The following is a 27,264-nucleotide window of genomic DNA, read 5'->3' on the forward strand; positions in this document are numbered from 1 at the left end:
CTGCACTGCTGGCATAGAACAGAAATGTATATAAAGTATTATAATTGTGCAAATGTATATGTTTTAACAGTGGGGACTAGCACATAGAGGGTTAACTTGCAAAACTAAAAGAAAATAGTTGAAACTACATTTTTTATGATTGTGCTATAACAGTCAGTTTCAATGCAGAAAGAAGACAGGATGTATAGAACTAGGGTGCCTTCTCCATTGTTTTGTAAGTGTTTTATTGTTTTATGCCTTCCAACAGTTGCAAAGATCTGAGAAAGAGAGATCTTTTTCACAGGGAGATGTTACAATACTGATAGTTTCTGACAATGGGAGTATAACTTGGGAACTAAAGTCAGGTGACAAAATGTGATGTCATCCAAGCTACCCCAGCAGTAATATTTGATATTAATTTATGAACTTCCTGAGAGAGAGATTGAGAGAGAGACAGAGAGAGAGGGCATTTTGTATTTTATCTTTGACCTAGCAAGAACATCCACTCATCACTTCTGTCTGCTTGTTGTTCTGTAAACAAGTTTTTAGGGCATAGTTACTCTTTTAGATTCAGATAGGAATATAGTAAAGTATAGCTTAGGTGTTTCTGTATTTATTTGAGACTGCGATGATGTTTTAAATATTTCCTGTGATTTTGAACTCTGATGTAACTGATTACTTATTTATCATTGTCTTGTTCTTTCATTATTTATTATTAAATATATTAAAACCTTTCAATTGTGGTTGGTCTGTTTAGAGATATTTAAGCTCTTAGAGTACTTGCATATTATTTGGTGACACTGTACAGATCACTCCTAATAGCCTGGCGATTGGTCAAACTACCATTTGGATTAATAATAACATTGCACAGTAGGATTGGATATCCTTTGTTAACGGCCTTAAAGTACCTGATAAAGAGTGGCTGGGGCACTCAGAACTACCTTATAAACTGATCAGAAGGGGGCATAGCTAGTAAACATGTGCCAGCCTTTCCAAGGAGTGTGTGTTTGTATATAAATCAAATCTCAAAAAGTGTCTGTATCAGCAACTTGGACAGGAACACAAAGCAACTGGTTGGACTGAGTGTTTGATGGAGGTCTTGGCTCGACCACTCAGCTGACATCTCAGTTCTATAGCTGTGCCAGTGGGGAGTCTTACTGGGGATCTGGAGAAAGAAGGAGAAACCATCCCCAGAATGACTGTGATCTCTTTGTGCTCTTAAGGGAAATTGCACTTTACTATGTGCGTACTTATTTTCCTCCCAGTGTGTAGGTTCCAAGCTGTTGCCAGTGGTGAGGATTGAGGCTCCTTGATTACTGGGCCAGTGCCAGTGAGTCACATATTAATTGGTTGGCAGTGGTGAGATATTCACATTACATATTAGTTGGCTTGTAGTGGTGGGATATCCACATATTAGGATTCAGTGGTGTGGATACTGAATTCCTGTAGTCTTTAAACAGTGGTCACTAAGGTACTCTCAATCAGTCACACAGTGAACATTCAGAGTTTCATATCACAATTCTTTTTTTTCTTTTTTGTTAGCTTAGTTAGTCAGGGAGAGCAGGCAAGCATGTCAGCAGAGGAGTATCACAACCTGACAAGGAGACAGTTGGCTGAGCTGTGGTAGGCTAAAGGACTGGTGCATACCAACCTGACTAAAGCAGAAATTATTGCAGCCTTGGGTGCAGTTGCATCACAGACCAGCAATCAAGAAGACAACCAGCCTGGCCTTGGAGACGTACAACTCTCAGGAAATGGACAGTTCAATCTTTCCACAGAGGAGTTAAAAATCCATCTGAAGTTAGAGAGACTTGAACTAGAGGCCAAACGTCTTGAAAAAGACTCAGCAGAGAGACTGCAGCAGGAAAAACAAATGGAATTAGAAGCAGGAGAGAGAATGAGATGTCTGGAAGCTGAAGAGAATGAGCGGCAGAGGCAACAAGAAAAGGAGATGTTGACTCTTCGCCAGGGTCATGGAGGTAATGGGGAAGGGAGTAACCGAACCCCAGAAGTAACAAAGGTCAGTAAATTTCTTCCACAATTTACAGAGAGCGATCATTTTGATAGTTTCATTCATATGTTTGAAAGGGTATGTAAACAGTATAATGTTGACCAAGGGCTCTGGGTACGGTTCCTGACCCCCTTATTCTATGGTAAAGCTGAAACTGCTATTTCTAAATTGTCTGGTACTGATTACTTAAATTATAATGCAGTCAAAATTTGTTTGTTAGAATGTTTTAAGTTAACCACCTGAAGCTTTATAGGAAAAATATTTGTGTGCATAGACACAAGGCAGATGAAAGTGTGTGTAAATATATTGCTGAACTAAGCACTTATTTTCATAGGTGGGTGAGTGGATGTCAGGTCGCCAATTTTGAAAGGCTGACAGACCATTTGGTGTGGGACCAAGCCCTTAGCACTTTGCCTGAGGACATGAGAGTCTGGTTAGCAGATAGAGAATGCAATACTGCAGATGAGTTGGGGAAGAAGGGAGACCTGTACCTAGCAAACAGGGCATCACTGCACAGGAAAGGGATACCCAGTGCTGCTCATGTGTCTAATGGACCCCATGGTGGGCAGCCTAAACTGCACCAACAGAGTCGCCAGTAGCATGGAAGCCACTAGTCCACGTACACGTCCAGGACCAAAGGTTAAATGTTTTAAATGTAACCAGTGGGGCCATGTAGCATATAGATATCCACTGAGGCAAGGTGTGGAGCAAACGTTGGGAGAGCCAGTAAGTGGGAATGACAAAATGCCAGCGATAAGTTGTCTCGAGACAGCATGGGTACCAAACTACCACAAGAGGTTATATCCTATCTTAGTAAATGGGAAAGAGACCATTGGTAAGAGAGACACAGGCTCTGACCTTACCATTGTGAAGCCTGAAATGGTTAAAGAAGAGCACTACTTGCTTAGACAGCCTAGTCCAGTCAGAGCTTTAGGAAGACCACCATTCCAAATCCCTTTGTCTAGGATTCACCTTGACTGGGGGGGTGGAAAAGGAAGCAAGCAAGTAGGTGTGTTTGAGGGTATCCTTGCAGATGCCCTGATAGGGAATACTTTTGATAATGCAGTACCTTGTGTGCATTCAGTGACATGCAGTCAGGCATGGAGACCAAGCATGTGGGTCTGGTAGCCTGGGGTGGGTGCCTAAATAGACTGCACATTTGCAGCCAGGAATGGTGAGGTGGTTATTTCAGGGAGGGAGCTACCCTGTAGCAGTGAGACTGAAGGTGTGCCACAGCTACTTGTGGGTGCTGATCTTCCCTTGGAAAGTGTGATGCAAGGGCAGAGGGGAGTAGTAGTACCCAGGCTGACAGTGAGGCACCTTTATCAGAGGATGCCAGACTTCCTGTGGAAGGGGAGCTGGGAATGGTTACAAAGAGAAAGTTGAGATAGGCTTAGCTCTCAGACTCTACATTACAAGTTCTGTGGGAGGTAGCTAGCAAGACACGTGATTTTCAGTGGAAGGGGGAATCTGTATACTGGGACAAAGACTTACTGTATAGAGAACGGTCCTCTGAGGGAGGGCTAGAGAGTGACAGAATACAGCAGTTGGTAATGCCCAGACCCTACCATCTGGCATTTCTAGCCCAAGCACATGATATTCTCTTTGCCGATCATATGGGCATAAAGCGTACAGAGACATATTTTATGCAGAACTTTTATTGGACTGGGATTTCTAGAGCTCTAACAGGGTACTGCAAGACCTGTGAGCAGTGCCAAAAGGTAGGCAAGGCAAAAGCTCCTTTGATGCCTTTGCCTATGAATGAGGAGACATTTCAGATTGTAGCTATGGATATTGTGGGGCCTCTGAGTACCCCAAATTTCACAGGGAAAAAGTATAGCCTAGTGGTAGTAGATTATGCTACCAGATACCCTGAAGCAGTGGCCCTATATTCCACTGAGGCAGAAAAGGTAGTAAATGCTTTGTTGGAGATTTTCAGCAGGGTAGGTTTCCCAAAAGAAACACTGACTGACAGAATTGCCAGTTTCACATCAGACCAGCTGGCTTGTCTGTGGAAGCACTGTGGAGTGAAGCACCTAAAGACCAACCCCTTCTATTCCCAGACTAATGGTCTTGTAGAGAGGTTAAACTCTGCACTTAAGTCCCTGCTACAGGCATTTACAGACCAGTTCAAGAGGGAGTGGGACATATATTTGCCCCATCTCTTGTTTGCTTACAGAAATGTTCCCCTTGAGTTGCTGTATGGGCATAGAGTGAGGGGACCTCTAGATTTGATTAATGTTGAGTGGGAATCCCACAAGGAGTCTGTTGTGGCGTATGTCCTACACCTCAGGACAAGGCCCAGGAGAACCTAGCAGAAGCCCAACAGTCGAAAAAAGATCTGGTATGACAGGAATCCTTGAGCTAGAGAGTAAGCTCTAGGGCAGCAGGTTATAGTTCTCATTCCTGTCAGACACAACAAGCTGCAGGCAGCTTACAAGGGATCCTTCAAGGTGGTAAGGAAGGTCAGTGATGTTAACTAGATGGTAGAACTGCTAGGCAGGAGACAGGGGTATAAATTGTACCATGTTAACATGATGAAACCTTACCATGATAGAGACCCTTGTGCTGAGTAGTTGCAGTGGATGGCAGGAGGACTCTGACGGGGATCTGGTGACTGATCACCTCATTGAGGCTTGAAGTGACACCTCAGTGGAAGTAATAGAAATGTCCCAGCAGCTATTTCCTACTGAGGTTTGAGAAATCTGAGTAGTGTTACAGGTGTTTGGGGACATGTTCACTGGGAAACTATGGTGCACCCACCTGGTGTAACACCATGTGGATACAGGACCCCAAAGGCCTATTAAGCAGGCCCCTTATAGGGTGCCTGAGAGGGTCAAACAGACTCTGAGGGAGGAGATACAGGAAATATTGGAACTAGGGATAATTTAGGAATCTAGCAGTCCCGGGGCCATCCCAGTGGTGCTGGTACCAAAGAAGGATGGCAGCATCAGGTTCTGTGTGAACTACAGGAAATTAAATAGTCACACAAGAGTCAGAAGATTACCCCATGCCTAGGACAGTTGAAGCCCTAAAGCAACTGGGTTGATCTAAGTATCTTACTATTACTGATCTTACCAAGGGTTACTGGCAGGTGTCCTTGACTCCTAGAGCTAGGGAGAGGTCAGCCTTTGTGACCCCTTTTGGCTTGTATGAGTTCACGAAGATGTCCCTTGGGATGAAAACTGCCCCAGCGACTTTCTAAAGGCTGGTAGATCACATCCTAGCAGGAGTTTTTACCTTTGCTTACCTGGATGTTATTGTCATTTACAGCCATCCCTGCAAGAGCACCTTGAGCATGTTAGGGAGGTTCTGGGCAGACTACAGAGGGAAGGGTTGACCATTAAGCCCAGCAAATATCCGGGGGCTATGGCAAAGGTCTACCTGAGACATAGAGTGGGGAATGGTAAGATCAGGCCAGAACCTGCCAAAGTGGAAGCCATTCAGGCATGGCCTGCCCCTGTTAGCAAAAAACAGGTGAGGGCATTCTTAGCAAAAGCAGGGTACTACAGAAAGTTTGTCCCCAATAATAGTACTATACCTGCTCCCCTCACATACCTGACAAAGAAAAACAAATCAGATAAGATAATGTGGACCCCGGCATGTGAGCAGGTATTCCAGAAGCTTAAAGGAGCTTTGGGAGGACCCCCTATGTTAACCAGTACAGATTACAGAAAATAATTTGTTGTGCAGGTGGTTGCTTCAAACCATGGTGTGGGGGCCGTACTTAGCCAGGTTTCCTCAGAGGGAGAAGAGCACCCAGTGGTATATCTCAGTCATAGGCTCCAACCTAGGGAGGAATGCTATGCAGCTTTAGAAGATGAATGCCTAGCCATAGTGTAGGCACTGCAGAAACGTCAGCCTTATCTGTATGAAAGGAACTTCTCTGTAGTTACAGACCACATTACCTTAACATAGCTACATCAAGCCAGCCAGCAAAATGCCAAGTTACTAAGGTGGAGCGTAGGGTTGCAAGCATATGATATGACAGTGCAGCACAGCAGTCTGGTTAGTAATGCAAACACAGAAGGGCTGTCACGACAGGGAATGGTGTAAGATATTCCCAGATAGGCTCAACCCCCTCAAGCAGAGTTTCTCAAGGGTCACTTGAAAAACTAGCATGAGTTTTATTTTGGGGGGGGGGGTTGTCACACTGCTGGCCCAGCTATCTGGAATATTGTAAATAATTCTATATCATCTGTGAATATTAATAGGATTTATATAAAAGTGTGACAGAAGGAGATACTGCCAGCCCAGCAATCTGGAATTTTGTACGTGGTTATGTGTCATTTGTGAATGCCAACATGCTTCATGTAAGATGCTTGTTCTACAACTGTGTTAGAACTGTATGTTGTGTACTAAGCTAAAATGTAAACACAACATGCCCTGCTGGCTTAGAACAGAAATGTATATAAACTATTGTAATTGTGTAAATATATATGTCTTAATAGTGGGTTAACTTGCAAAACTTCCAGAAAATAGTTGACATTAAATTTTTATGATTGTGCTATAAAAGTCAGTTTCAGTGCAGCAAGTAGACAATATGTATAGAACTAGGGTACCTTCTGCATTGTTTTCTAAGTGTTTTATTGTTTTATGTCTTCCAGCAGTTGCAAAGTTCTGAAATATGTATATTTTTTCACAGGGAGATCTTAAAATGCTGATAGTATCTGACAATGGGGGTTTAGCTTGGGAACTAAAGTCAGGTGACAAAAAGTGATGTCATCCAAGCTAACCCAGCAGTAATATTTGATATTAGTTTAAGAACTCTCTGAGAGAGAGAGAGAGAGAGAGGGCATTTTGTATTTTGTCTTTGACCTAACAAGAATATCCACTAATCAGATCTGCCTGCTTGTTGTTTTGTAAGTAAGTTTTTAGGGCATAGTAACTCTTTTAGATTCAGATAGGAATATAATAAAGTATAGCATGGATGTTTTCTTTATTTATATGAGACTGTCCGGCAATGTTGTTTTAAATATTTCCTCTGATTTTAAATGCTGATGTAACTGATTACCTATTTAGTATTGTCTTGTTCTTTTATTATTTATTATCAAATATATTTAAACCTTTCAATTGTGGCTGGTCTGTTTAGAGATATTTTAGCTCTTAGACTATTTCTATATCTATTTGGTGACACCATACAGGCCACTCCTAATAGCCTGGTGCTTGGTCAAAGTACCATTTGGATTAATAGTAACATTACACAGTAGGATTAGACCATCTTTGTTAAGGGCCTTAAAGTAGCTGACAAAGAATGTCTGTTGGCAGTCGGAACTACCTTATAGTCTGGGCAGAAGGGGTCATAGCTAGTAAACCTGTGCCAGCCTTTCCCAGGAGTGTGTGTGTGTGTGTGTGTGTGTGTGTGTGTGTGTGTGTGTGTGTGTGTGTGTGTGTAAAGATCAAATCCCAAAGAGTGTGCATGTCAGCTATTTGGGCAGGGACACGAAGCACAGGTTAGACAGAGAGGGTCTTAGCTTGACCACTCAGCTCAGATCTCAGCTGTATATAACTATGCCAGTGGGGAGTCTTACTGGGGATCTGGAGAAAGAAGGCGAAACTAGCCCTGGCTGACTGTGATCTCTGTGTGCTCTTAAGGGAAATTGCACTTTACTGTGTGTGTACTTGCCATCATCCCAGTATGTATGTTCCCCACAGTTGCCAGTGATGAGGATTGAGGTTCCTTGATTACTGGGCCAGTGCAGGGCATCACAAACATTATCAGAACACCTAATTGATAAGGTTGCCACTTGCCTCTCTTTCTGATGTTTTGTCCCCTGTGTGTGTGTGTGTGTGGGGGGGGGGGGGGCTTGAAAATGGTGAATGTGTTGATGCTTTACAAGAAAAAATATTTTCTAACTTTATAAACTATTATAAATAAATAAATAAATAACGTTTAAAACTTAGCATTTCAATACTGTATTGCTTATGTAAATTGCTAAGAAGATGTGACAACTGCCTTTAAACCCCTGACTGATCTAATTGCTTTGTTTTGCTATGAGCAGAGTGTGTTAAGTTCTCCTCCTGCCTGCAATAAAAGCAGTCCTGCATCTTTATATCTTTTTATATCAGCTGCTGTATTCCTGACCTTAGCAGGATTAATTGCCCATCTAAGATTGACAGCAGTACCTAACTGCGTAAACTACAGATTGATCTGTGTCTATGGTATATCATCCAGGTGGAGACAAATTCCTCTGTAGAGTATGTGAGAAGTTAAGTTTAAGAAAAAAGAAGGTGGGCTTTCCCTTCTTTTGATTCCAAAGCAAGGAATTTTTTAAAAAAAGTACAACCAGGTTTCTGGTATCTACACAATAGTGAAACCATAATGTAGGGAGAAAAAAACATAAGGGATGAGTTAAACTGTAAGAGTGGGCAGAATTTTCCTATAAGATGTAGTCTTAATTTTGTTTGAAGCTATTGGATATTTTATCAAATAGACAGGGTACGCTACCTTGTAGAGGGTGCAATCATTGCACGTATATGTCAGGGATTGATTATTTTATACATCCCGATACAGACTATAGATATAAATTTAATTTTTATGCTGTTTGCAAATCAAGGAATTTAATATACATAGCTGTCTGCCAGACATGCCCATGTTTTTATGTAGGAAAAACGAATAGGAGTCTTAGGGAATGGGCCAGAGAGCATGTTTATGCAATAAATAGAGAAGATGAGCACAATGCTTTGGCCCGACACATTTTAGACAAAGGTATGACACATAAATTTAAATTTAGTGTTTTAGAATTGATCAGAATAACAGATAGATTGGGGGATATAAAAATTACACTGAACAAGAAAATAGATGGATAATTAGGTTACAAAGCTATAGGGGACATGGTCTGAATGAGAAAGTAACTCTCAAGCCATTTTTAGCAGCACATTCCTATGCTCATTAAAATTACAAGGTTTATGTATGTATTCATATTTATGTCAGTGTATTTATTAATGGTTTGTATATTCTAGAAGTTTTTTAAGAAATGTTGTTAATGCATGATTGTTGCTTTTAAATGAGAATGATTTTGTAATGATGCAACTAAATAATTGGCCAATAGGTGTATTGTAACACTATTTAAATGTATGCTGAGTTGTTAGCAGTTGTAAAAGTCTGATGAAGCATTGGAAAAAGTGAAAGCTCTTACTTTGTCACTGCAGTCATTAAATTGTCTTATTTCGTTTTATTTCGTGCTGTGGCGAGCCTCATTTTGTTCGTTTGAGCTATTGGATATTTATTTTATCTTTAATTCTTCTGGAAGATGATTACATGCAGATGGTCCTACTTTGCAGAAAGCAGGTTCACTCTAACACTGACTTTTGTTTTTAATGATGGACATTATCCATGTTTTGTTATTTGAACAGCACCATGTCTGCTAGTGCTGCTGTCTTGCCAGGTACTAATAAGCATGTCTCATTTGACTTTTGTTTGTCTGAAGAAGCAGTGGGTGTGACTGTAAAAGCGCTCACCTTTATTAATAAAAAAGTTTTTTATGGCTTTAATTTTGCTGCCTCATTGAATCTCCGCCTTCCTTGTTTTCTGCCTGGAATTTTTTTGGTTTTACTACAACACGTGTTTTAGCTCACTCTCTTTTGGGGTTTTTCTGAGACTAGGATTATTGTTAACTTCCAAAACCAATCGTATCCAGATGTATCTCATGTACTTTTTTGTTTATAATTTGAAGTAGAACAGATCTTTAGCACCTGAAAACACAACTACAAACAGTTAAACATTTATAGCAGGAAGACTGAACCATCTAAAATATATCAACCTGGGGCAGGAATGTGATATAAAGGAAGTTAAACAGGAAAGTATGCATAAATATTTGGAAACAGATAATGGGTCCACAATAAAGCATGAACACATGAGAACAAAACTTAGTAAGGAATAATTCAGTAGATTAAATCTAATATTGAAAACTTCATTGACAACTAGGAATAGAGTTCAAACTAAAAATCAGCTTACTCTTCCTGTTCTAATAGCTTTGATGTGATTGAGTGGCCCCAAACAACACTGGATCAGTTGGATGAGAACACAAGAAAATGACTTTATCCTTATGAAATAATATATAAAAGCCAGTGCATGGCAAGAATATATATCTCTCATTCTGAAGGTGGTATAGTCCTCCTTGAACATAACAATGCATACGTATGCAGTTGTGGGACTGTATATATATATATATATATATATATATATATATATATATATATATATATATATATATATATATATGTGTGTTGACATCATCAGAAACAAATATATTGAAGGTTCCAAACATTGAGGAAAACAACACTAAGATGACATCTTTATAAGCATTTCAGACAAAAATCAGGTGGCAGCAGAAAGTGGGAAAAATAAGAAAGATTATAAAGAACAGGACCAGATGAAAAGGTAAAAATCGGAAAGGTCACATTTACAGTGAGAAGTGTAGAGAACTGCTAGCCTAAGCGCATGTTGATCGATATGTAATGCACAAAAGGTTTTGAAGGGATGAATTTAAACCAAAAGATGAAAGACTAATAATGGTTACTCAAGATAGTGGACTATGCACAAGCTGCTTTACAAAGTCTATAGAAAAAGTGGAAGAAACAGACAAATGCACAATTGTACATATTGTTACTGAGTGCAGTATATTCATAGTCAAGGATTTGTACACTGAAAGGCAATAAATGGTTTATTGTTCACTGAAAGGCAATAAATGGTTTATTGTTCAGCTACATATCATGCAATCTTGTGGATACATGTTCAATCTTCTTCTTCTTCTTTCGGCTTTTCCCAGTTAGGGGTTGCCACAGAGGAACTCTGGTCGGCTAATGATTGGCAGTAGATTTTTACGGTGCCAAGGTGCCAGCCCGATGCCCAACCATCAATGAAGGCACGCCCATTCACCCATGACTTTTGAACACCACTCGACTATGGGGAGGACATGCAGACTCCACACAGAAGGCGCTACAGCAGAGAATCGAACAGGAGAACCTCTTGCTGTGAGGCAACAATGCTACAGCTGCACCACCGTGGCTTACATGTTCAATACTATGTTGAAATCATAATACTGGTAATAAATTAGACAACCATGAAATGTTTGTGAAATGTTAACAGTATGAATGTTGGAAAATGGAAAATAGCAAGTGTATACATAGGCCTTCTCTCAGTGATCTTTAACTTCTGAATCAAAGAGTAAAAAGGTCACGCAGAAAATCCATTCAATAAAAACTGCAAGTATAAATCCAGGCACACTACAGTTTTCACTGTGTGATACCTTAAACCTCAAGTAATGAAGGCTCACCCTAAGGACATCAAGTGTTTCAGCCACATGGCTTCCGAATGCCCATGACTTTTTTGCTTCTTAAGTCTTTATGAATGCATTCAGGCCAATAAAGCCAAATCTAAGTAGCTGTGGGCATGCATGGCCTTTTTATTGGACTCTAGCTTGGCTGGGTTTTTCTTGCAGTTTTTGCAGTCTATATATATATATATATATATATATATATATATATATATATATATATATATATATATATATATATATATATATATAGCTATCTGTATGTATGTATGTATATATATATATATATATATATATATATATATATATATATATATATAGAGGAGCTCTTTATAATCTCGAAATACTGAAATTTCGAATTTCAGTATCTCGAGACTATAAAGCCGAATGTTTACAATAGCAAATGTTCATAATCACGAATTTGAATATCTCTAATTTGCGGTTATGGCCTTATACTACGTAATGTCCAGGATTGTGTGTTGATGATGCGCGGTGCCGTGTGTGGATCTAGGTGTTATGTCAGGTAAGTGAGTGTTTTGTAAGGGTGTTGAGTGGGAGTTAGAGTGTATGTGAGTGTGCTGATATGTTCGATGTGTGCGTGAGTTTGCTTTTGTTTCTCGTTTGTGCGATTTCGGAGTAAGTATATATAAGAAGGGTGTGTGTGGGGGGTGCAGGGGGGCTTGCCCCCCTGCTTATGTGTGTGTATTATGTGTGTATGAGTTGTGTGTGTGTGTGTGTGTGTGTGTGTGTGTGTGTGTGTGTACATTTGTTTACGTTGTGATGTGGGTGTTGTGGTGTATGTATGGTGTAGTGTTTGCGGTTTGTTAGGTGTTTTAAATTTTGTGGTTTTGGGTTTGATGTTTTGTGGATTCAGTTTCATGGTCTCAAGATTCTGAAATTCGATATTTCAGTATTTCGTGATTATAAACTGAATCTATATATATATATATATATACATATATATATATATATATATACATATATATATATATATATATATATATATATAAATGGTCTACTTCAGAATGACGACCGATCATAATGCTGACTGTCATATGGCGATGTTCCGAAAGACCGTCATCCTGAAATAGCACCATTTACCTACCTGTAAAGACAGGAAAACAGGGCAAGCCCCCCTGCACCCCCACACCCCCCCGCTACTTAAATATTCTCACTCCGAGATCACACTACAGTGCAGGAAAGGAGAATCTCCCAGTCCCACACTGTAGTGGGATCTCCGCTATCATTTGTCGGCCTTTCAAACGTTCGCTCATATGGTGTCGGTCATATGAGTTTCGAACATTTGAAAGTTTGAACAAATGAAGGGCCGCTATATATATATATATATATATATATATATATATATATATATATATATATATATATATATATGTGTGTGTGTGTGTGTGTGTGTGTGTGTGTGTGTGTGTGTGTGTGTGTGTGTGTGTGTGTGTATATATATATATATATATATATATATATATATATTTATATATATATATATATATATATATATATATCTATCAACAAACAACCATTATATTTTTAAAGTTTCAAAACTTCATACCTCATATGTTCGACAACATATGAGAGAAGTCTGAAACTACAAAAATATAATAAAAAATTAAAAAAAAAAAAACTTACCTTAATGCTCTGAGCAGGGAGGACATACACCCCTACACCACCCACGCCCCTACTTAAATATACCAACTTTGAGATCACGCTTCAGTGCAGAAAAGGGAAATTTTCCCATTCTGCATCGTACGGAGCCATTGCTTTTAACCTTCGAACTTTTCAAAATTTATTCATATGGTGTCGACCATATGACATTCGAACTTTGAAAAGATTGAATGAGACCCATATATATATATATATATATATATATATATATATATATATATATATATATATATATATATATATATATAGGCAGATTTCGATAGATATAGACATACACGCACACACACACACACATATATATATATATATATATATATATATATATATATATATATAAAATATATATCTAATATATACATATATATATATATATATATATATATATATATATATATATAAAATACATTTATGACCGAAACACAAAGACTGAAAATGAATGCAAAAAATAATGAAATAGCAGAACTAGGTGAAGGCAATGATTAGACCAGGTGGATTTAGCACTTTTGTTATCTTTATTGTACAACTTCTTCAGAAATAAATAAATAAATAGAAGACTGCACATTACAATATATAGAATTAGCAATTCTTGGTGCATAGTACAAGCAGCCAATAATGATCATGGAAAAGTGAGTATGCAAATAAGGTGAGAGATTGAAGGTCAATGAGGACTGACAGAGAAAGCCCACCAAAAATGGGGAAGCTGATGATAGCCAATAAAAATGTGTTGGGGCATGTATTTTTAAGTTGAGGTTTTCGTTCAGGCTGGGGGCATCAGGTCCAAATTCCTCGTCCTCGAACAAATCACCTCCATTCACAGGGGACACAAGCAGACTTCTGGAAGTTAAAGAATTAAAATGGCAACTCCTAGTAGGAGATGATGCCACCCTCCCAAATGAAAACCATAACATAAATGTAAAATGTGAGCTCCAATTGTACAGATAGCCCTCTCTAGCAGCGCATTTTCATTAGCCACCATCAATTTCCCCATTTCTGGCCATTTATTATGAGAACAGGTGTTTTGTTATAAACGGGAGTCATTATTGCCTATGCTCGAAATATTTTATGTATCTATGTTTGTATGTAAAACTGGGGAAAAGTAATCAACAACTTTAAAGTCATCCTTTATACTTCACCATTTCTTCTAGCATTTTGCTGTTTCAGTTTTGCACAAAGCTACATTACTTTTGTATTTCTGCAACTAAATCCCAAGCCTTGTTAAATGTGCATATAATTTGAAGTGTCTCAAGACATGGCTGCATAATAGATACAGGGTCCAACATTCATTCCTGACCACTAGCAAAACATCTCTATGGAGTCTACACATTCTCACTGTTTCTGTGGGGGCTTCCTCCCATCTCACAAAACAATGCTAGGTGTTTCTGCATTAAGACTAAAAAGTACTGGGTTCAAACCTAGCCATTCTAGTTGAACTTGACAGGTCTACCAAAAGACCACACCTCAAAATACTGACATTTTGTGAGGTAGCACACAGTCTAGATTGTGCCTACTGGTGGAAGTTTCATGTGTGGAGGTAAACATTGCCAGGTTTGTAGAGACGCAGTTAATTGTGATGAATTAAGCAGTGAGGAAAGAATCCAACTGGGGATTTCTAACCTTGGAGAAAACATATGACAACACCTCATGAAGGATGATTTGGGTAGTCTTATATTGTTTTAGAGTCATGGAAATACTAGTAGAATTACTGCAGGCAATGTAAAATGACCAAATAACAACTGTATGAACACTGTTGAGACTCTCAGAGGGGTTTCCTCTAGGAGAGGGTTGCACATCAGATTTCAGCTTTGAGCCCCATGCCCACTTTAGTAATGCATGCAAACCCTAACCCTATACCTTACCATAAAATACCCTTTCTGTAACAGTACCACTATTTAGACAAACACAGGCTTAATGTTGTGATCTTTTCCATGTTTTATGTTTAGGGTTTTTGGTAATATTAATATTCACACATATTTTACCAGTGATGTGCATTTTGTGTTAGATAACTTTAGTAATTTATACTAGTTACCTACAACCTACCATTGCCCACAAGCTCATCTTTAAACCTGCCAACTGCCCAGCTCTCGCTACTTCCTTAACACCTTAAATTCCTAACCCCTCACTCAGATCCAAAAAACAAAATTTCTTTCAGGTCCACCAACCTGCACGAACTCCTGGCCATCTACTGCTGTCCCACTCCTTAGCTAGATAGTGGAACTCTCTCCCCACACACCTACTCAACCTACCTAACCATACATATTTCAAATCTCAGCTACTCTCTTATCTTTCTTCCAAATGGTAATACCCTTGCCACACTCCAACTTAACCCCCCCCCATTCCACCTTGCACTGACTCATCTGACTACCTCTACTATTACTTCATCCCACCCAAAGCAATTCCTCCCCTACCAAAAACTAATTTTCTCTCTAATATTTATTGTACTATATATACTCTCCATTCTCAAATATACTATTATCCTCTCCATACATAATATTTTCCTAACCTAATGGCTAGTAGCTATATATTTTGAAATGTTAAACCTACAACTGAGTTTATAGCAAAAATATTAACTTTATGTAAATGTTGAAATTCCTGTATTGAATTCATTTTGTAACATTGTGAGAAGCCAATTGCAAATATCATGGAACTTATCTGTAAATGTTTAATTAGCTGTATGAACTTTGTCCTTTTGTAACATGTGAAATGTAACTTGCAATTATTGTGAAGCTTTTTTCCCCGGGCCTCCACTGAAAACGGGCTCTTCTTGGCCCAGTGGACTTCCCCGGACATCAAACTTAAATAAAATAAAAATAAATAAAATCATATACATTGTCCTGCATAACCTACTTCCCACTGGGCTAATTTGTATAGGACATTCCTTATTTATAGTGACCCATCATTAATTTCACCAAAACTTGAAATATATGAAGCCAAAATACAGTAAGCACATTATTCCTTTAACACTGAGACCCATTCCAATAATCAGACTAAAACACTTTGCAATTCTTACCACAGCATCCATTTATGGCCAGTAAATCTTGGCAGGCAATGCACTACGTATCATGGTCCCTCTAAGCTGACACCAAGTTGATCAAACTGAAGAGCGTCTAATGTCCCAGCCTAAATATTGCTTTTTCTTCATTAGAAAGGCCAATAATAGGACATTAGTCATGATACAGTATTCCTGTAGTTTTCAAAATTTAGAAACAATTCAGTACCGGTGGAACAAATGAATAATTGTTCCAAGTATTATGCATTTGCTCAGTTTTTTAAACTGTTATCATGACTGAGAACTCCCACAGCCCACTCCAAATGTAATTATATATTGAGAATTTTTGGCTTCATACCAGAAGGAATAGAATCCTGACTGGGGTTCATTTAGCAGTCACAGCATTGGAAGTGCCAGACAGGGAGGGGGGCTGGATAAAAGGCTATAGCCTGTTCACCTGTACTTGTGGGAGCCTGGGGTTTGCACATATTCAGGGGCACACTGGACAGAGTTAACTTTCTGGTAGAACCGGAAAGCTCATGGATTGTGCTCAATGGTGAGACAGAGATACATACATATGGGTAACCTATGTCATCAACCCTTTGCATGTGCTTCCCTTACACTTTACTATGTGCATGCAGTTTAGAATGGTGGAAACCAAGCAGAAGACTTTAAATCACTCCTGATTACTGTCTGAAGGTTGGCCCTTCCTGGTCGACCCACACTATTGTTATGGGGAATGAATGGGTTGATTGAAAGAGATGATTAACAAATATATATTTGTACATATATAGAGAGAAAGAGAGAAAAAAAAATATATATAGATAGCCTAGATGGATTCTGGACCTGAGTTCAAAACCTGGATGGGGAATATCTGGGCAGCAGCAGTATCTGCACAGAAGAAAGTCTTGGAAATATATTTCTGTAATATATCATGAAAACCTTATGGGGTCTTCCAGTAAAGTTGCTATGAGCTGATTTGATAATTATGTGCTTGCTTTAGTTATTTATATAAATATATATATATATATATATATATATATATATATATATATACACACACACACACACACACACACACACACACACACACACACACACACACACACACACATATTAAGGGTCAAGAAAATAATGCTAGACTTTGTCACGTTTTACTCTGCTCACCTTGATTGTTCATATTTATACTAATCAAACTGAGGCTTAGCAGCTGTTGTCACGTTATATTACTCATTTTTGACCTACTAAGCTTTGTCTTTCATTAAATTATAAAAATACAAATATTTTTCACACAGAAAACAAGCTCAATAAACATAGGCAACCTTCAGTTATACAATATTTCTCTGAGTGCTATAACTGTCTCTAAAAATGTTTCTTTGTCATACCAGGAAAGAAATTGTACGTACTAGAATTACATGCTAAGGATATGGTAAGCTTTTTCAATACACCTTTCAGATCACTAATTTTATTTTTAACAAAGTCTAAACAATCTGCACTGCTTTCAGTTCTGGGACACAACTTTTTATTAGAACTGTTTTTGTTTTTGTATGTGATCTTAAACAGTTGCTCACTGCATACCATATGTCCATATATCAAAGTAATCGCAAACATCACCTGGTATATGCTTCAGTAGAAGGAAACCATCATATTATTCTGCATCATGTCCCTGCTGTCACCATCATACGTACCAGTTGACAAGTATAAGCATTCTACTCTCCAGCTAACATCCTTACTTCACACATATCATATAATAATCTCAGGAGCAGTAGTAACACTCTCAGGAGCAGTAGTAACACCCTCAGGAGCAGTAGTAACACCCTCAGGAGCAGTAGTAACACCCTCAGGAGCAGTAGTAACACCCTTAGGAGCAGTAGTAACACCCTTGGGAGCAGTAGTAACACCCTTTTGGACAAGTTGCTTCACTACTATTTTAGTATTTGTTCAGTATCAGGCTGGGACTCTGCCACATGACTGACTTGCAGTCTTCATTTCTGAACCAATAACAAAACCTTCCTCAATTTTTACTAGTTAAATTGTCAGTATGTATTCTCCAGCACCTTTGCACATCTGTAGCACTAAAAATTAAATCGAATAATCTACTTTTATTGTCATATCTTGCAAACTGGGATGATAAAAAGGACACGTGAAGCACTGCACACACATCCTTTTCACTGCTTTCCATAGTTTTCAATTTTTCAGGTATTTAACAAGAAACAAGATCGCAACCATGCAATAGTGCTAAGGCAAAATCGACAATTATTTATTAAAGCAGTTAATATTGTATTTTACAAACATAGGAAGTGGGAATATATTTCTAACCAGTCAGACATAGTCAAGGTATTCTAAAAAACACAGTCCAGGTGCTATACAGCATGGAGTTCAGCTGTAGTCTGAGGCTAACAAAATTCAGTAAAACTCAGAGCATTTGATTTTTTGACAAAATCTGTTTTTGAGACTTCACAGCAATACATGTTCCAGCATGATAAATGCAGAAAGGATACAAGGGAAAAAACTGCTTGCATGACGATGGGCACAGTAGTATTACTGCTGTGCATTTGAACTTACTACTAAAATTCTGCAGCTGCAGAATGTGCTGAATGATTCAGTGAAAGCAATTCTACCTCCTAGACCTACAACTTTATTTAAAATCACAAGTTGGTGTGTTTTTCAGACTTACAGAATATGTATTAAAATCACAAGTTAAGTGTACTTCCTAGAAAGAACTGCAATACTGGCATTGTTGTCTACGAATGCTATTCATCTGGTGTTATGCACAGAAGTGTTGGAAGTAGCAATTGCTAAGATATGGTTCTGTGTGCAGGTGAAAAGCATTTGTCAGTCAGAGTGCATACAATATGAGACCAATACATACCATCATACCTATCAACTGTCCCTGATTTTCAGGGATGTTCTTGATTTTGAGTCAAACCTAAGCTCTGTCCCTCTTAATCTCTCTTAAAACTGATGACTTTTGGAGAAAAGGTGGCGAATTAAACTGAAGGTGCAACGGTAGTGTTGTTGCCTTACAGCAAGAGGTTCTCCCGTTTGATTCTTGGCTGGAGTGCGGGGAGTGCCTTCTGTGTGGAGTCTGCATGTCCTCCCCACGGTCGAGTGGCATTCCAAAAGACATGTGTGAATGGGCGTGCCTTCGTTGAAAGTTGGGCATCGAGCTGGCAACTCAGCACCATAAAAATCTACTGACAATCATTAGCAGACCGGAGTTCTGCTGTGGCGACCCCTAACCGGGAAAAGCTAAAGACAAACAACAACAACAACAATGACAATAGTTAGTTATATATTTATTTTACTTCAGAAAATGTGTATTAATTCACATTTTCTTATTTTGCCAATGCCTTAAGTTAATAGTACTTATATTTTAAAATTGCCTCTTATTATCCTTGATTATTTCTGGATTTCTCCCTGATTCTATTGAGATTTGTCCCTGATACACCGAGCAGGTGAAAAGCATCTGCTTTAGTAATAGTCCATACGATCTGAGACAACTACAAACAGTAAAAAATGTTATTTTCTTTAAGAAGAAACTGAAGTTAACTGCTTTAATAAAGGAAAGTTGTGGGGGACACAACCAACCTACAAAGGCACAGGGAACTAATCTAAGATGGCGAAAGCCAACACATTTTGGCTAGGCTTATAAATGCCTTTGGGCAGATAGCCTAGTACCTACCTATGAACCTACATGCAGACATGATACTTTGTACCCTCCATAGGAAAACATTTCATAAACATGTTTAGCAACAACAATTGATTCATTCACCGTAACATTTTATTACATGAAATAGTTTAACATATCTTTAAGAATGGTGAAAAATGATACTAGATGAAATGCACAGGTACATAAGTAAGAAGTTCATGGCTTAATTGAACAGTTAATGTAAGGGCTCCTTAATGGGTATGTTTTCTGTTTTAGGAGGCTGCATCAGCACCCTCACCACCTGCGAACGAGCCTGTCATTGACGTGGATGATCTTGAAGGCTTTGCTTCGAGACCAGCACCACAGGGTGTCACTGTAAAATGTCGCATCACGAGAGACAAAAAAGGAATGGATAGAGGAATGTATCCCACCTATTATCTTCATCTGGAGCGGGAGGATGGTAAAAAGGTAAGCTTGTTTATAGAAAGGATGGTAGAAAGTAAACACTGATGAATTAAGAAAGACCATTAAAGCATTACAGAAATCTGCATCATACATATCCAGTATGCACTCATTTTCTTCTGTCATTTGTACTATTACTTTTTAGTGGTTCCTTGGTCACTATGTCTTCTTTTCCATGGAATATCCACTGCAATGTAACTTTGCAATGTTTCATTTATTAGTAGCTTCTATTCAATAATTTGATGGGATGTGTGGGATACCACTACCTTTTAAGACAATTCTATCATGTTTCTGTACATCACCTTCTTTACAATCCATCCACATGTGGCTATTTTTTAGATTTATACCATTTCAATTCACATTTTTTGGCATCAGTTCCCTTTTCTCAACATGTATAACATTTTTTCCACAGTTACTGAATACATTATCTGATTTCCCACAGGAAAAAGCATGTTTTTGGTTGACCGTAATATTTTACAACACCTTTATCACTTAGACATTTATGATACTAAGTATATGTACACTATTTTCATTGTCCAGTTTCAGTATCACATTACAATCCCGGTCCCCTGTCCATAAACCTCTATTATCATAAACGTTTGAAATGTCTGTAACATCTTTATATATTTTCTTTAAATGTTCTTTTAAAGTCTTTTTCCACTTCCATTCTGAACTGTGTATATATATATATATATATATATATATATATATATATATATATATATATATATATATAAAATGTTTTTCTTGTTTCTCTACCAAATGCTTTAAACACATACCTGTTCCATGGATAACAGTTTTTCATTTTTTCATATTCACCTAAAACCTTTCCATTATGTAACCAGCTTCAAATATGATGTCACAAAAAGTTTCCTTGTTAATGTGAATATAAGGTCTTTATCTCAGATGCGTTTGTTTTTAAAGGCTTTATCACATTTTCCCAGATTTTATACTTGTCGCTGCCTTCATCATCTTTGCTGGAAATTCATACAGTGAAGTTGTTTTGCACCTTTATCCATGCATTGCTTGTATCTTCTTTCTTTTCTTTGCTTCCCCTCACCAGTTCTATATGGATTTTTTTCTTTATAATTTTATGTACTTATTCCATTTAAATTGTCCACAATGCTACCCGAAGAAGTTTCTCTCCCAATCTCAGGTTCACTTCTATTGAACATATCCATTAATACATCATTCCACAACCCCTGTCTGATTGGAGGGTAATGATAATACATCCGTTAGCTGGTTCCTCTTCTTTCCTAAATAAACATTGCTGAAATAACTCCTCAGAATCAGTATAAAGCTCAACTGCCTTTTCTCTCCTTCCCTTCCTTTTCACATCTCCGTTATCACAAAATGAAGACTCGGACATCTTCCCGTCTCTCCCTTCGGTAACCATGTCCTGAGAAATCCACTCAGAAGGCTTCCTTGCCTTCCTTCTTGACTAGCCACCATATAACTCCAACTCAGAAAGCTCATTTGCCTTCTCCTCTCTCCTTCTGAATTCAAGCATCATATTTGTGATACCTGAAGGCTCGATTGCCTTCACTGAAACAATATTACCACAACACAACTCCTGCGGTTCCAGTCTGCTTCTCTGAGCTGTCACTGTGCTTGGAATGGAGGCAGAAAGTATGTAATCATGCAAGAGTTATACTTACAACTGCACAGTAGTGAAAGTTCCCCAAGTAGTGTAAATACCCCCCTGCGTCTCACCCGAAAAGAGGCCACTAGCCTAGTAGGACTAAACCTGTCAAAAAAAGCTGATAAAAATAAAAAAAACAACTAAAAATGGGCTTGGCGAGAGCCATACAGCCCATTTGTTCCTATTCAGGAAGCCCCTCATCAGGCTTGTGTTCCCAAGTGAGAGTTTTGTGGTGTGGAGTGAGTCACCTTCTTTGTCCTAGAGGGAGGCCTACTATCTCCCTATGGGAGTACCCCTCCTCCTTGTCAGTTCCTCCTAGCCCACAATCACTTCCTCCTGAGGTTAGATATGCCCCTGCAAGCTACTTTCCTCTCAGTTACATATGGCAGATCTACCAATTGTACAGTGAGCTTAGCTGGCTTGGATCCACACTGTGTGAAGACCTTGTGCTCCCACTAGGTGCCTCCATTTAATAAGCCAGAGCCACCTTTCTTCCCTCAAGGTGAGTGAGCTGGCAGTATCCACTCACTCTCATTCTCCCTGGCCAGCTCTTTCAGGCACCTGAGCCTGTATCTGACCTCAGACTGCCTGCAACATTGTCAGGGATTTATTGTTTTTGCCAAAGAGCTGACTAATTCTGCTGCCTTGTTTAAACTGTTGTCATTTTTTTATTAAAGTTATTCCCTGGGTCATTCTTTGTCACTTTTTTCAGCACTTATGTGTTGTAAGGGACTCATGATAATTGCAAAATGTATTTCTTTTTATGTTTACACTCATTTGAACATAGTTGACCCTGATTATATTTTGCTGTTAGATCAGACAGTGATTTTTTTCCTACCAGTTTATTTTTTGCTTTATAGATGCACAGTCTGAGACATTATTTTTCTATTTATTTCAATATTTAACTGTTATTTTGAATTTAGTAGCTATTCTTGTTCTCTGGGGATTACAGTTGTACTGGATTCATCACCTAGGATGACATTTCACATGCTTCTAAAATATTTACATAGTATTGTCTAAGTTTCTGTTATGAATGACATTAACTCATTCTCCAAAAAGTTGGGCAGTACAAGTATTAAATGCACAACTAAAGGACATCATTATAAAATGTGTGAAAGTTATTTTGAATTGCACTAAACTGCTAGTAAATGTGAAGATCAGGAAACTGAAATGGACTTCCTAACCAAATGAAATAGACTCATAACTTTATTAATTGATGGTTAGTACAGAAATCACCATAAACATCTTTCTTCATCTTTCGGCTTTTTCCGGTTAGGGGTCGCCACAGTGGATCACCGGTCCGCTCATGATTGGCAGTGGAGTTTTTACGGTGTTGAGTTGCCAGCCCCGCACCCAACCTTTCACAGAAGGCACACACATGCACGCACTTGCAGCTAGGGCCAATTTACAGTGTCCAATCCACCTACCGCATGTCTTTGGGATGTGGGAGGAAACCGGAGCACCCGGAGGAAACCCATGTGACCACAGGGAGGACATGCAGACTATGCACAGAAGGCACCCCAGCCGAGGATCGAACCAGAGAATCTCTCGCTGTGAGGCGGCAATGCTAACCGCTGCACCACCATGGCCTCCCTCGAAATCACCATTACCATAAACATAATGTATTAATGTACAGGAACCTAAATTTGGCCCAAATGCACCTTGTGATGCCTTAATTTTTTTTTTGTTTTTTTGGTATTGTTGGATAACACTGAACCCAACAGAAGTGCTTTCCTTTTCTTTAGAAAGACATAGAATATAGTTCCCATGAGCTTAATTTGAAATGTACAAATCTACACAAATAAGATGAGGGTAAGTGCTGTTTTCTGTCTTGCACAGGTAGATATATTATAATGTGAACAGTGTGAGCTGGAACTCGGTTTATTGCTTTAAGGTACAAGGGTAAGATTCATCCTGGAGTATCCACTTAATATAGTGGCCATAAGGAAGTAAGGTGTGCCTTTAATTAAGAGTCACAGATCTACTATATGCAGCAAATTCGATTTTGAACTCAAAGATAGTAATAGGTTTTTAGTACATCAGATAAAGTGTGACTACTACTTAAAGAATTATTTACTAAATCAATGGAGAAAGTGGAATTATTGGCTAGAAAAGCAAAATGAAGCAATTTGTATGAGATCTGAGTTTCTGTGGCCCAAAAAAGCTAGCAGTGTTAGCATACACAAAACTAAAGGGCATGTGTGAATTTTATACTAAAGGCAGCCTTTTTCTCTTCCATGCTCAGTGTCCTTTTGTCTTTTGCAATTATTTTACTAAATAGTTTAAGGAACTTTCTTCTTTGAGCATTTTTTATCTGCATTGCCTGTTGACGATCATATGTCTTCTGCTCACTTACTGTGTAGGAGGGGTGATGACCATCAGGTTTTTTCTTGCACTGTCTCCAACTCCCTTTTAACTCACTGCAGTCTGTGTGACTTGTTGTCCAACAGTGCTTGTCAGTGGACACACACACACACACACACACACACACACACACACACACACACACATTTCTGTGTGTATGCCTTTCCTGCTATTGTATATACATGCTGCTTAATGGGAGAACAATCTAAACCCTTTATGCTGTTTTGCTGTAGCAACCAGCCTTCACTAGATGTCAGTAAAACAGCATATCAGTGTTACACCGACGATCAGCATTCTACTAAATTATGCCATTATTAAGTCATAGTAAATTCTCAGTCCATATTAGGGCCTATAACTGACCCACTAATCCTATAACTGACCCACTAATCGGATCACACTCGTGCAGAAGTTTTTTTGTGGAATGGAACCAGAAATAGAGCAGTACTACTCTGCAAGTGTTTGAGCAAATAATGTTAACCCCTGCTGCAAACCTCACTCATGACGTGAGCAGGGTGAGTGTCGAAGGCATCTAATCTTTTTGATTTATCAATTCTTTTTACCTCATGTGTATTTCCTGTGGGAATATTTAGTGTCAAAGTATCAGATCTTTGTGTCTTGATCTGTATTTAAGATGATCTAAAAATTGATCACAAAATAAATGATAGAGGATTTGTTCATGTGCATGTGTGTGTGTGTATGTGCGTGCATGTGTGTGTGCATGTGCGTGCGTGCGCGCGTGTGTGTGTGTGTGTGCATGTGTGTGTGTGTGTGTGTGTGTGTGTGTGTGTGTGTGTGTGTGTGTGTGTGTCTGTCCGTCCATCCGTCTGTGTTTGATAGAAAGTGAAAGAAACAGTGAGAGAGTGATTCACTACATAAGTAGCTTATAGTTCACAGAATGACTTAAACATAGTTTGATAGACATTTAATGTGACTATACAGGTTCATAGCACTTTTGATTGCTCTTTGTTCTGTTGCAATATATGCCAGGTATGTACTGATGAGCAAACTATTATTTTTTAATTTGGAAACAAAAAGGGTTTGGGATGAGAAGCAACCAAGATGCTAGCAGTGGTCATGGCAACTTAAAATGTGGAATTTAAATTATGTGCTTAAGTAATAAATTAGCTGATTTGGGACCTCTCTACAAGCTAGCACCAGCCTTCCTGCTATGAATGTCTTTGGGTCTGTATAACTAGAGTTTACATAAATTATCTTTCAACTGCCATCAGGCGTTAACGTGAGTATTGCTGTTTATATTTCTGCTATCATGCTATACTTATACATCAGCAGGACCTTCATACGCTCCTTATCTTAGTGGCAGGTACCATAGAATTATACAGAAACAGTTTAGATTTTTCCACAAGAACTCTCATTGATAAAAACATGCTTGGACTGCTGCGGTGTATAACTTTGCTCAGCATACACTGACTTGTTCTTTTTTCAGAGAGGTTCTGTCCTTTATTATAATTTTGTATTTTATTAGACCTCTCTGTCCAGGAGACGTAGACTTTCTCATCTTTACAGTTTAATGTGTGACCAGAAATACTGACTAGTTATCAATTAGTGGTCTCCTAAAAAAATCCATTTATAATTTGAAAACAGCTGGCAGATATTTGGTACATTAATTCAAGCTTTTATTTATTTTGATATTATTACCTCCCCCAAATCTCAACCATGATCTGATCAGATTGCTTATTTTAAAGCCTGATATAGTGTCAGAGAACTAAAACCTTTGGTTAGTATTTGATAGGTTATTAACTTAAAAAAAAAAAAACACTTGTAAGTTACTGAGGAAAAGTAGATGGGTAAATGAGCTTGGTATTGTACACCATTTTAAACCAGAGAGCAACATGAATACAGTTTATTTTAAAGTGGGAGACAGTGTCAAATAACTAAAACCTTTGGTTATTATTTCATATTTTCTTAATTTTTAAATAACTTGCAGTTCGTTAATATAGTAGATGGAAGAATGAGCCCAGTGTTGTAGACTGGAATGACACTAAGGTCATTGTAAGATTCTTATTCCACTCAAAACATACTCATTTTGAGAATTATGCAGGGATGTTCTTTAGCTGTTACTTAAAGCTGCTTATAGGATAGCGCATTGCCAATTAAATTAAATAATCCTTGTGCCCTTAGGATAGTCCTTATAAATCTGTATTTAAAATATTTCTATTAGCACTGTGTTACATTTTTGGTACAGCTATTTCTAAAATATTTACATTTGAGAATGAAACTGTATGTTTGCATTTTATTTGTTTGATGGCAAAAGGAGACAGTAAACCAATTTAGACTATTTTAAAGTAACATTTTAATTTATTGTCCTTCTTGCCTTCCCCCTCACCCTTTTATCACATGTCCCAAGCCCTCTTACATGCCACTGTGGATTCTTTACTACTGCCCATTCCAGTTGTTGGTTCCACAGATCCACGACTATCAGTGTCAAGTAGCAGTTTCCATATAAATTGAGTAGTTTGTCCTTGCTATTTGTTACCAAACACCTCTTTGGTCCATATTTCTTATTCAGCATTGCCCCCTTGCACATCTCCATGGCACAATATTGTACACAATTATCATGTTCACCCTGTCATTTCTGTTCATACACCTTTCCCTTTCAAAACCACACACCTTTAGAATGACTTTCCTTTGAATTTTTTCCCATAGCCTGATGCCCCTCTACAACTGCACACAGTACTCAAGGTGCAGACTAACCAGTGCATGGAAAAGTAGACACATTATTTCTTTCCTTCTGGAGTTGACCCCCCCCCCAAGGATATACCCAAACACTCTTTGCTGCTGCCACTACCTCTAACTCTGCTGATGATCATCCAGTCCAGGTATGGCCAAAAACCTCAGATCCTTTTCGTGTTCTGTGGCCATTCATTCCACTCCCACAGATAATACCACATACATAGATCTTTCAGTCTAAGTGCATTTGTCTCCAAAGAACATGGCACATTTCTACCAAGCTGATTAGTCTTTTCAAACCCTTCCTTATATTCTTCTCTCCTAATTCTTTCACTGCATGATTGGTCTAATGTTTAAGGTCTTCTCATGAGAGACACAAGGTACAGGGTTTGATTGTGACCTCTGGTCAATGTCTGTTATTGGTTTGGCTTGTGTAGTCTGCAAATGGACTGCCAGATATTTTCCAACAAACCCACACTACCTTTAACATTGTTTGCAGTGCCATTGCTAATCCTCTTCTCT

The 27,264-nt window shown here is 38.5% G+C and overlaps 1 protein-coding gene across 5 annotated transcripts in view; it reads left to right on the forward strand.

Moving 5' to 3' along the window:
- The window catches only part of TUB (TUB bipartite transcription factor), a 1,349,284-nt gene that overhangs the window by 1,145,886 nt on the left and 176,134 nt on the right, over positions 1–27,264 (forward strand). For all 5 annotated transcript variants that reach the window (XM_044082798.1, XM_044082804.1, XM_044082799.1 and 2 more), the window contains one exon: positions 19,863–20,054. In XM_044082798.1, the coding sequence (XP_043938733.1) occupies positions 19,863–20,054 (192 nt within the window). The remainder of the gene's footprint in view (positions 1–19,862; positions 20,055–27,264) is intronic.

Source organism: Protopterus annectens, chromosome 9.part0 (assembly GCF_019279795.1).
Source record: "Protopterus annectens isolate FY-2018-M chromosome 9.part0, PAN1.0, whole genome shotgun sequence".
NCBI lineage: Eukaryota > Metazoa > Chordata > Ceratodontiformes > Protopteridae > Protopterus > Protopterus annectens.